General features: G+C 53.0%; 1 protein-coding gene across 3 annotated transcripts in view; it reads left to right on the top strand.

The window, feature by feature from the left end:
• Positions 1–12,388, top strand: part of LOC101949469 (Fc receptor-like protein 5) — a 47,221-nt gene that overhangs the window by 13,775 nt on the left and 21,058 nt on the right. For all 3 annotated transcript variants that reach the window (XM_065565368.1, XM_065565367.1, XM_042844933.2), the window contains exons 2-3: positions 10,578–10,616; positions 11,570–11,866. In XM_065565368.1, coding sequence (XP_065421440.1) covers positions 10,578–10,616; positions 11,570–11,866 — 336 coding nt within the window. The remainder of the gene's footprint in view (positions 1–10,577; positions 10,617–11,569; positions 11,867–12,388) is intronic.

Below are 12,388 nucleotides of genomic sequence, written 5' to 3'. Positions count from 1 at the left end.
AATGACTCCGTTTTCTGCAGGTCTTCATGCCTTGAACGAGGCTGATTAGACGCTGTGGTTTGGCTTCACCGGACTGTGTCCGCGAAACAATAAATAAATCCCACGCGACCTCCGCACGCCTCCTCTTTCCTATCTCATTCACACTGCGTCTGTTCTTTCTCTGCTCGTCATCCTCTGCCCCCCTCCTTCAGCCCCTGTTTCGTTCCCTCTCTCGGTCCATGAGCTCTCCACACCTCTGCTGCCTGGATTCCTTGGAGATTAACAGGACCGGAGCCTGTTTCCAGCAGGTTCAGTTCCACACAGGCAGACTCTGGATGGCGCCCCTCACAACGGCCTGCGTCCCCCTCCAAAGGGCTTTTCCCTGCTCCCCAAAGGCAGCAGCCCCTTCCTAGAGATCGCTGGGGCTGGCATCCCCTTCCAGCTCCAGTCCTTCATCTGGTTATTCTCTGCTGGGTGGGGCCCTGCCTCAGTTTCCCCATTGCCCTGCAGCCCGGCGTCTGCTGCTGTGCAGGGAGCTGCAGAATGGAGCCTAAGTGTGTTGTTTGATGGGGAATTTCCTAGAGCAACAGGCCCCATCAGGCCAGGCACTGCCCAGACTCTGGCTGGTATCAGGGTGTGACGTTATTGACATAAACTGGGACCATATAGATCATTGTTGCAACCAAGGTCCTGTAGTGGCACCCAAATCTTGTATAAAGGGGGTCAAATGGGGTGTCTAGGACAAGGTTATGGTTTACTGGTTATGATTATGCTGTCTATATGTATGTATCAGTTTTGTAGTCGAAGTTATGAATATTGGCTCTATACTGTCTATATGGCAAACTTATGCTATGCTTCTGGGTGACATCCCAGACAAGCTGAGTTTAGCTCTGCCTAGCCTGCTTGATGGCCCATTAAGGACCATCAGCTATACAATGGACCCATTGAGAGAAGGCAGATACGCCTTGTACCTCAGCAAAGTATGCAGGGACTGGCCCATGTGACTCCAGACTCCATTTTGGCTGTAATTTTCCACAGTAAGAACAAAGAGGTGATCTTACACCTGGAAAAGACTATATAAGGCTGATGCCTGATCTCCATCTTGTCTTCAATCCTGCTTCTTACCTCTGGAGGGACTTTGCTACAAACTGAAGCTCTGAACAAAGGACTGAGGACCCATCCCAGCGGGGGATGTATTCCAGAGACTTGATTTGAACCTGCAGTTTATTCCATCGCTGCTGCAAGCCTGAACCAAGAACTTTGCCATTACTGTACGTAATTGATTCCATTTAACCAATTCTAACTCTCATCTCTATCTTTTTCCTTTTATGAATAAACCTTTAGATTTTAGATTCTAAAGGATTGGCAGTAGCGTGATTTGTGGGTAAGGTCTGACTTGTACATTGACCTGGGTCTGGGGCTTGGTCCTTTGGGATCGGGAGAACCGTTTTCTTTTACTGGGGTATTGGTTTTTATAACCATTTGTCCCCATAACGTGTGGCACTGGTGGTAATACTGGGTAACTGGAGTGTCTAAGGAGATTGCTTGTGAGACTTGCGGTTAGCCAGTGGGGTGAGACCGAAGTCTTAGTCTGGCTGGTTTGGTTTGCCTTAGAGGTGGAAAAACCCCAGCCTTGGGCTGTAACTGCCCTATTTGAGCAATTTGTCCTGAGTTGGCACTCTCAGTTGGGGTCCGCCAGAACCGCATTGTCACAGTGGCGTAGTCGTGCTTGGATCCACAGAACCAGGTCAATTAAGCTTTGGGTCAGAACCCCACGCTATCCAAATTTGAATTTTGGGATTGAGAGTTTTGTTGGTTAAAGAGCTGCTGCAATGGCTGAGCAAAGAGCATATGAGGGACTTGGCAAAAAAGCCCTGGAAAATTTGTGTTCAGAAAAGAGGATATGCTTTAGAAAGAAAGCTACAAAGGAAGAACTGAGAAATCTGTTAATAGCCAGTGATCAGGGGGCAAGAGCACAGCTCTTACCTGAGGCTGCAGAAGATGCAGAAAAAATTAGGATGCAAAGGGTGACAAGTAAACTGCAATTTGAGCATGAACAGAAGCTAGCAGATCTTCGATTGCTGGAGAAGCAAAAAATAGCAGAGTTAGAAAGAGAGAGAGAGAAAGAGGCTGCTGAGAGAGAGAAAGAAGCTGATCAAAGAAAGAAGGAGGCTGATGAGAGAGAAGAGAGAGCTCGTAAGGGACGTCTAGAGCTGCTCGTTGCTGAACAGGAGACGGCCAGACTTCAGCTCCAAGTAATGGAAGAGCGGAGAAAGTCATCCCCACCTGGTACTCCACTTCCCCCCCACCATGAGAAAAACTGGGAAAGGATGTGTCCCATTTACAATGATACTGAGGATATAGAGGAGTTTTTGTCTACCTTTGAACGCCTCTGCAATCTGTACCAGATCCCTGAGGGTCAGCGAATGCCTGTCCTGCTGACCAGACTGACTGGAAAAGCCAGGGAGGTGTTTAATGACTTGGGGGAACAAGAAGCCTTAAATTATGAGCGGTTTAAGGATTCTGTGTTAAGGCGGTTCAAGGTTACTCCTGAATCTTACAGAGTTAAGTTTAGAGAGTTTAAAATGTCTAAGGATTGTACTTTTGTAGAGTGTGCTCATAAGCTGATGGGTTTTGTTAAAAAGTGGGTTATGGGAGCCAAGGTTCATGGGAGTTTTGAAAAACTGCTGGATTTAATAACTTTGGAACAGTTCTTAGACATTGTGCCGGACAATGTGAGAGCAGCTGTGTGTGACAGGGACCCTGAGTCAGTCCTACGGGCAGCAGAGATTGCGGATGCCCATACCCAAAACAGGGCTCGAGAAGGGTGTAAAACCCCGGGGAAAACTGATCACCATTCTCCCCAGTTCAAGAGGAGGGAAGGATTTAAAAATAAACCTGACTCTTCTAAAGGAGTTCAAGGGGGTCCGGGGGGTAGGAACTCACATCCCAGGACGGAACAGGTTACATGCTATCACTGTGGTATGCTGGGCCACATGAGACCAGACTGCCCGACACTGAAGGGCGGCCCAAAACCAGCAACCCCAAATGCCACGGCCAATGCTAACCCTGTTGTTGTAAACTCACAGGCAAGCCACACAGAGCCCAGCATTGGTGCCCTGTGTGCAAATGCTGTTTCTGTGGTCTCGGAAGAATTTGACCTTAAAACTCACATTAGAGCTAAATATGGGGGAAATAATGCAGAGTTTATTAGCAGTGCAGAAGTTAATGGAGTGAGGTGTATGGCATGGAGGGACACCGCAGCAGATATTACTCTGGTTAAAGCAAGTCTTGTCAGGAAGGAAGATTATTTGCCAGGTGAAGATGTAACTGTTGTAGCCTTATCTAAGTATTTTGTCAGGGTGCCTTTGGCTAAAATCCACCTGAAATGGAAGGGATTGGAGGGCACCATGGTTGTGGGAGTAAAAGACATAATCCCTAAGGATATTATGATTGGAAATGATATTAAAGCTATGGTCAGTCAAGTTAATACAAACCAGGCACAAGAGAGGATTGATCCTAAGGTTGTGCCTATGGAGGGTTTCTCCAAAAGTTTGTCTTTGGAAAGTAGCTGTTTGGCTGTGAATGAAGTTTCTGAATGTCTATCTAATGTCTCAGAAGTAAATCTGGAATTAGATCAAGCGAAGGGAGAGGAGAACAAGGAGATTTTGGATGAGCCTAGGCAGTCTTGTGAGCTGATGGCTTTATCTAGTCAGCAGTTTGGGAAGGCAAGGAGAGTGGAAGATGAGTGCCCCTATACCTTATCTGTTTCCTGTGCGAAGAATAGTGACAGTGAAGGAAATGTGCCTGTGTCTGTCAGGGGTATTGACTTGCCTATGGAGGAAGCTACCCCAATCTCCAAGCAGTTGTCTGTGAACAGCCCGGTGTGCTGGGACAAGGGAAATGAAATCCCAAATTATATGTCTAGTAAAGGAAAATGCGTCTCCAACTCTTTTTTGTCTGTGGAGCAGACAGAAGGTGCCTTTCGGCCTGTGATGGTTGAGAGTAATTTAGTTGTCTCAGAGTTGGTTCTGGATTCAACTAAAGCCCAGGAAGGAAATGGTCCTAAGTTTGCATCTGCTGGGGAGAATGGCACCGTAACTAGGTTGCATCCAGTTAGTGTCTTAGCAAAATCCCAGAGACCAGACAATTCTGATGCTTGTATTGGGCCTGTTGCTCATGTGTGGTTGGAGAAGGGTGTAACAACTCTGTCTGATCAGGGTGATACCCTAGCCAGGGCACAAGGAGAGCCGAAAGGTAATTTGGTTGTGTTACCTACGGACAGTTTAACAACTTGTAGCAGAAAGGAAAAAATTCCTAAGCTTGTGTGTGGCAAAGAGAAGGGAAGTATTTCTAACCTTTTATCTAGGAAGTCTATGGGTTCGCCTGAAAGGGGATTGTGTAGAGATCTGCCTGATGGGCCAAAGGTGATCCTGAATGTAAGTAAGACCCAGACAGAGTCTGTTGTTGCTCAGGAAAGTGTGCCTTTAGAGCAAGCCCTAGGTGAAGAGGGTAAGGGCAGAATTTCTGTGAGGGGTGAATTGCTGCTTAGAAAAGCTCCTGGAGAAAGGAATCCTCATGGTACTCGGTGCAAGCAGTTCCCTGCAATTGAAGGGTGTGAGAGTGATTTAATCAAGGAAGTTTCAGTTCCTAGCAGCCAAAAATTGTCTGTTGTGAAGGGATCCACTAACTTTCCTTGTAAAAGATCCAGTGTGGGTAGCTTTGAGAAGGTCTCAGAGGAAGTAAAAGTTGTTAAGGAATTGAGGCAGCCCTATAACCAAGTGGCTGTGTGGGGCCAACTTGTTGGGGAGACAATGGTGTTGGAACAGGAATGTCTCCTTTCTGATTCTTTAAATGAGCAGTTTGTGCTTCAGGGTTTGAGGACAGATTTGGTTACTGATGTGTCAGAGCAGAGCAGTTTTATGGCTGAAGGCTTGAGGATGCGGGGGAGAGCAAGCAAACTCTCACCCGCAGACTCTTTGGATTTGTGTGGTATCTCTTTAAGACAGAGTCCAGCCTTGGAGATAATAGCAGTTACGAATATGAAAACTGGTGAACTGGCTCTGGTCTGGGGTAGTGCAAATTACTTGCCTGGCTGGGAAAGGAAGGACTTGCTAATAGCTGTTAGCACAGAGGGCCCACCCCATCAGCCAGTAAATTCTGTTAAGCAAGAGAAATCTGGGTTTGATCCTGCAGGACAAGGAGGAAAGAGAAAACTGAATTTTGCAAAGGGAAGCCACAGGTTAACCCTAAAATGCCCAAACTCCAATGGTATTGAGCCAAAGGTGTGGCATGACAAACATGACTGTAGATGGACACTTGCAATGAACTTGTTGTTATTGCTAAATTTTGTAATTAACAATGTGCCTAATCTTTTGGAGAATCCCTTGGACATGTTAAAAGGAATACATGAAAACACACGTTATGTTAAAAGGCCTTGTTACACTGGGGTTTCACAGGCAATGCATATAAACAATATGGGAACTTTTCACAGGGGAAAGGACAGTCCAGACCTAATGTGCTGTATGAAAAGGAAGACTGAGGCACACTACCATATTGCTTTCATGGCTAAATGCCAAGATTCCTGGACTATGAAGAACATTAATATCTGCATTTATTCGATGTTAATTGGGTTCCAAACATTTGCCCGAGCTTGTATGGATAAAGTAGCAGTTTTCTTTAGCTCTTGGCAAGATCACATGGCACATACAGGAACCATGCTGCCAGAGCAGATCCAATCCACTATTGTTCTAACTAAGTGTTACCTTGAGTTTGTAAAGAGGTTCAATCATGTGGTTGAACATGATTTTGATAAACCATTTCTGTTATACACTGGTACGGCTTCTAACCCAATACTAGCTGTAGTGAGACAGAACCCAGGATGGGGAGCTCTTGGGATGCAGTCAGTGATGTTTGTGTCATCCCTTCCTGCATCAATTTTGCGTTGGGGGTGTGACGTTATTGACATAAACTGGGACCATATAGATCATTGTTGCAACCAAGGTCCTGTAGTGGCACCCAAATCTTGTATAAAGGGGGTCAAATGGGGTGTCTAGGACAAGGTTATGGTTTACTGGTTATGATTATGCTGTCTATATGTATGTATCAGTTTTGTAGTCGAAGTTATGAATATTGGCTCTATACTGTCTGTATGGCAAACTTATGCTATGCTTCTGGGTGACATCCCAGACAAGCTGAGATTAGCTCTGCCTAGCCTGCTTGATGGCCCATTAAGGACCATCAGCTATACAATGGACCCATTGAGAGAAGGCAGATACGCCTTGTACCTCAGCAAAGTATGCAGGGACTGGCCCACGTGACTCCAGACTCCATTTTTGCTGTAAATTTCCACAGTAAGAACAAAGAGGTGTTCTTACACCTGGAAAAGACTATATAAGGCTGATGCCTGATCTCCATCTTGTCTTCAATCCTGCTTCTTACCTCTGGAGGGACTTTGCTACAAACTGAAGCTCTGAACAAAGGACTGAGGACCCATCCCAGCGGGGGATGTATTCCAGAGACTTGATTTGAACCTGCAGTTTATTCCATCGCTGCTGCAAGCCTGAACCAAGAACTTTGCCATTACTGTATGTAATTGATTCCATTTAACCAATTCTAACTCTCATCTCTATCTTTTTCCTTTTATGAATAAACCTTTAGATTTTAGATTCTAAAGGATTGGCAGTAGCGTGATTTGTGGGTAAGGTCTGACTTGTACATTGACCTGGGTCTGGGGCTTGGTCCTTTGGGATCGGGAGAACCGTTTTCTTTTACTGGGGTATTGGTTTTTATAACCATTTGTCCCCATAACGTGTGGCACTGGTGGTAATACTGGGTAACTGGAGTGTCTAAGGAGATTGCTTGTGAGACTTGCGGTTAGCCAGTGGGGTGAGACCGAAGTCTTAGTCTGGCTGGTTTGGTTTGCCTTAGAGGTGGAAAAACCCCAGCCTTGGGCTGTAACTGCCCTATTTGAGCAATTTGTCCTGAGTTGGCTCTCTCAGTTGGGTTCCGCCAGAACCGCATTGTCACACAGGGCCCCCCTTGTGAATACAGAGAGTGGAACTGACAGAATCGTGTCAGTTTCACCCAGCAGCTGCCAGGGTCTGGGGGCCCTGCCATGTGCCAGGCTCTGCCCCCAGGGTTCCCGGGCTCCAGGGCTGGCCGGCTCCCCGGCAGGCAGTGGGAAGGCCTGGCCTGGCTGCCCCGGATCTGCAGGCCTGGGAGCCCAGGATCCCCTGCAGCCTGCCAGGAGCCCGGCTTGTGACCCATTGACAGGCTGTCAAACGGAGACGTTCCCAGGCCCAGCTCTAGTGGGACAAGAGCCCAGGTGTCCTGACATCCAGCCCCGGCCCCATCCACCGACCCTCCTCCGTGTCCAGCCCCGGCCCCATCCACCGACCCTCCTCCGTGTCCAGCCCCAGCCCCATCCACCGACCCTCCTCCGCGTCCAGCCCTGGCCCCATCCACCGACCCTCCTCCGTGTCCAGCCCTGGCCCATCCACCGACCCACCTCCTTGTCCAGCCCTGGCCCCATCCACCGACCCTCCTCCGTGTCCAGCCCCGGCCCCATCCACCGACCCTCCTCCGTGTCCAGCCCCGGCCCATCCACCGACCCTCCTCCGCGTCCAGCCCCGGCCCATCCACCGACCCACCTTCTTGTCCAGCCCCAGCCCCATCCACCGACCCTCCTCCGTGTCCAGCCCCGGCCCCATCCACCGACCCTCCTCCGTGTCCAGCCCCGGCCCCATCCACCGACCCTCCTCCGTGTCCAGCCCCGGCCCCATTCACCGACCCTCCTCCGCGTCCAGCCCTGGCCCATCCACCGACCCACCTCCTTGTCCAGCCCCGGCCCCATCCACCGACCCTCCTCCGTGTCCAGCCCCAGCCCCATCCACCGACCCTCCTCCGTGTCCAGCCCCGGTCCCATCCATCGACCCTACTCCGCGTCCACCGACTCACCTCCGCGTCCAGCCCCGGCCCATCCACCGACCCACCTCCTTGTCCAGCCCTGGCCCATCCACCGACCCTCCTCCGCGTCCAGCCCCAGCCCCATCCACCGACCCTCCTCCGCGTCCAGCCCCAGCCCCATCCACCGACCCACCTCCTTGTCCAGCCCTGGCCCCATCCACCGACCCACCTCCTTGTCCAGCCCTGGCCCCATCCACCGACCCTTTTTCTTTCCTTCTTTCCCCTTACTCCCCGTAACATACCAGGATGGTCTGTAAATCCAGTATCCAGAGTCCTTTGCCCCACACTCCTCGCTCCTGCCCCCCATCACCCGTCCCACCCCAGAGCTCTCACCCCCCTCTTGTCTCCTCTCTTAAAGCCTGGCTGCAGATCCTCCCCCGGCTGGTGTCATCTGAGGGAATTGAGGGACCCGGTTCATCCCCTGGTCTGTGCACGGGGGTCTGTGGGTGTTGTTGTTGGAAGGGGGGACTGGCTGGCTCTGGGGGTGGAGAATGAGGCACGGGGCCTTTCCCGTCTAGGAGGCACCGGCTCCCATCTGGTCTCCCCATGGGGGTGAGTGGCTGGCTGAGGGATGGGCTGTTTCCATCTCTTGTCCTCTCCCCCCACTTCCTGTGTCTCCTGACCACGGTGCCTCAGGTGAGCACTGCACTCTCTGGGCCAGACTCACCCCTGCTACAGACTGGATCGCATGGGTCCAGCCAAGAACAGGAGCCCCGGTATTGACCTGGAGGTAGGGTAACATAGCCAGGGGGCCAACATCCTCTCTGGCCGGGCCGGTGGAAGAGTGGGCATCTTCTCCACCCAACCGATGTAAGCTCTGCCCCCGTGCTGTGTCTAGAGGCTTCCCTGTGGCATGGACCCTCAACAGCCCCTGGGTCTGCAATGCACGCGTCAGGGGAGCAGGGCTTTGGGGTCTCATTATGGGGAAGGGGCTGGAAGGAGCAGCCTCTTGGTCCCATTCTGCCCCCATGTTATCTGTGCGAGAGGGACACCTCACCTGTCAGTGACACAGAGACGGGTGGACTCTTCTGCCCCCATGTTATCTGTGCGAGAGGGACACCTCATCTGTCAGTGACACAGAGACGGGTGCACTCTTCTGCCCCCATGTTATCTGTGCGAGAGGGACACCTCATCTGTCAGTGACACAGAGACGGGTGGACTCTTCCCAGAGGGGATCCATCGTTCAGAGCAGTATAACCAATACCCCAGGTGTACCTCCCGCCGGTCCCCAGCTGAGCGCCGAGCTGCAGCCGGGCGCCCTCCTTGGCAGCTGGGGGAAGCTCGTTTGGGTTCTGCTCCTCTCTTTGCTTGAAGAATCTGTATCGTCTCTTCCCATCTGCCTGGGGGGCTGTGCACTGGAGGGCAACGTGCTCCCCTCGGAGATACACAGGCTGTGGGGGATCCAGGACTAAAGTGGGGGGCAGCGGTGGAGCTGAAATAGATGGAGGGGGTGGAAGAGACCAAAGGGAGGAAATGACAGAACGTAGAATGAGAAATACTCCCTCAGTTAACAAGTGATCCCACAGGACGCGTCTTCACGGCACGCTAAGTCGGCGTCTGTGGGACCCGGGTTGGTGGACTCTGGGTCCAAGCCCACGTGCGAGCGTCGGCCCTGCACCGTGAACCTGGGTTTCCAAGGGCTGGGCCCGGATCTCTCTGCCATGCTAACACGTCCATATTGCACCATGCAGACCTTGGGCCACATCCGCACTGCAAAGCGACGGGGCTGGGACCCGAATCGCTGTGAGACTTGGCCTCTGAACCACACCCCCAGTGGGGCCCTAGGACCTGGGTCAGGCTTATTTGTGTGTGGACGGAACGGGAGCTGGGGCTCACAGCTGAATCAGAGCCCAGCCTCAGTGTACAGTAGACGCACCGAAAAGGCCCTGCCACCCCCCTCAGCGGATCCCTGTGCCCCCCAACAGCCCCCTGTACCCAACCCACTCTTCAACAGCATCTCTGCTGCCTTGTGGCAAATGGTGTCGTTAACCCCATGAGCGACTCCTACTGGGTGCCCTGTGGCCTAGATCAGAATTGGGGGTGAGGGGGTGGGTGGGAAGGGGTAATACTGGGCGGGGGGACGACAGGGTTAGCCGCTGCCGGGGTCTTGTGTGGAGAGAGTGGAGAGGTGATAACTAGGACATAGGGCGGGTGCCCGGTCTACCCTGAGTACCAGGTGTGGCAGCAGCCGATACCCACATCAGAGTGTTCTTCAGGGCCCTCCCCTCTCATTTGGCACTGGTGTGATGGCTACTGGAATACCACGTCCACCGTGGGGTGGCCACCTGTCTGGTTTTTCACCGGAAAGTCCGGTCGAAAAGGGGACCTGACCGTGTCCGGTCAGATCTACTGAATGGACACCCAGAGTCCGGTTACTGCAGGTGGGGAGGTACCGAGTCATCACCCGTATCAGCCTCTCCTCAGCCAGGGCCACCTCGTACCTGCATCAGGTGCCTGCAGCTCCCAGCCCCGGCTCTGCAGCTGAGTCCCTCCCGACTCACACAGGAAGCAGGGGAGAGGGGGAAAGCAGTGAGCAATGGAGTGAGGGGGAAAGTGGAGTGAACGGCTGTGCGGCCTTCCCTCCTGTGCCATCCCTGGAGCGCTCACTCCCTGTCTCTTCTCTCCTTCAGCTTCTCTCCAGATCCTTCCCCAGCTGGTGTCACCTGCAGGTAAGGAGGGACCCAATCCACACACACGCCCCAGCTGTCCGTCCAGGTGGGTCCCCTCCATGAAAGGGGGTCACCTGATGGGGCAGACTTCAAGTTCCAGTCTGGCCCCATGATGGGGGGCCTGGCTGGTTGGGTCAGAGAATGGGACATGGGGCCTTTCCCCTAGAGGGAGGACGCTAGTTCCAATCCTGCCCCAGAGGGGTGGGGAATGGGACCAGACAGGGGACACTGATTCCAGTATTCGCTTGTGTGCCTGGCTTCTCACTGTGGGGTCCCAGGCACTGTGTGCATGGACCTCCCACCCCACCCCACCTCTGAGTGCATCTCACTCTGTTTATGCTCCACTCGGCTCCCAGCTTCGGGACCTGCAGGGGCCCCCGGGAAGACTTCCCAGAGTGACTGGTGATTTGTGGGGGGCTCCGTTTTCTGGGGTCCCCTTATAGGGGCTGGATTCTCTGATAGGGTTCAGCCACCCCACCCCCCTGCTTAGAACCAGACTCCTGTAAGCTGCTTGAAATGGAGCACCCCAAAAACAGACTCTCACCCGGCCCCAGGGCCACATGCAGAGTGAAATCTCAGCAGTGCTGGCTGCAAGCTGGGAGGGGGGGTTGAGCCGGGGGGTTTCCATGGGGGGGGTCTCTCTCCCTAGCTGCCATCTCCTCTCATCTCCCCACCCCCACTCCCCTCATCTCAGCACCCCCACGGAGCTGACTGAGCAGCGCCATGCCCAGGAAGCAGAACCCCCTAGAAGTGACAGGGGCTCCTGCCCCCTCCCCATGGAGCACTGGGGGAGTGAGGCCAGGAGAGATGCAGCCAGAGCTCTGGGGCCTGTTGTGTGGGAGGAACGGAGAGCTGTGAGGGGCTGCCGGCTACAGCCAAGGGGGGCAGGAATAGGGAGGCAGCACTTGGCTGGGGGAGCATAACTTCTCCTGAATCTCTCTGCCCTCCCGCAGCCCCCCTGCAAGTCCCCACCATCATCGTGGACCCCCAGCACCCTGTGTATGTCCTGGGGGAGCGTCTCACCCTCAGATGCTCGGCCCCTGGTGGGGAGGCGGTGAACAGCTACCAGTTCTACAATCAGCACGGGGAGCGGGTCTTCACGGAAACTACTGGCCTGCCCGGGGGGCCCTGGCTGGTCCTGACGGCTGAGACAGGGAAGACAGGGGCGTACAGCTGTGAGTACTGGGCAGTGAGAGACGGACAGACCATCTACTCTGCGCGCAGCCAGCCCGTCCAGGTATCAGTACTGGGTGAGTCCCCTTTCTCCTGCTGTCTAATAGGGGATTCCCGTCCCCATCACATGTGAGACCCCAGCCTAGTCCCTCATGTGTGGGGAGGGTCACCAGCCTGCTCACTTCCACCCCCAGGGTCTTACCCTTGATGGATGGTCTCCTTACCTTCGCTCCACCTACACCAAAAAAATAATGAACCCCGCCCCCCCCAAAACAAACCAAAACCATTTCACAGATTCTGAAACCAGAAAGGGCCACTGTGATCACCTAGTCCCGTCTCCACTGGCAGTCCCCAATGTAATTCCTGTTTGAACTAGCACAGATCTTCTAGGGAAACATCCAACTTGTTTTTAAAATGGCCAGTGATGGAGAATCCACCACGACCGTGGGTACGTTGTTCCGGTGGTGAATTCCCCGGGCCTCCCTTATTCCACCTTATTCCCAGTCTGAATTTGTCTAGCTTCAGCGTTCATGCGTTGGATCCTGTTAGATCTTTGGCTGTGGTATCAGATTTCTGTCGTCACGTTAGGTACTTATAGA

This window comes from Chrysemys picta, chromosome 13 (assembly GCF_011386835.1).
Source record: "Chrysemys picta bellii isolate R12L10 chromosome 13, ASM1138683v2, whole genome shotgun sequence".
NCBI classification, from domain to species: Eukaryota; Metazoa; Chordata; order Testudines; family Emydidae; genus Chrysemys; species Chrysemys picta.
Note: the sequence above shows the minus strand (reverse complement) of the source record. Positions and strands in the feature narration are given on the sequence as shown.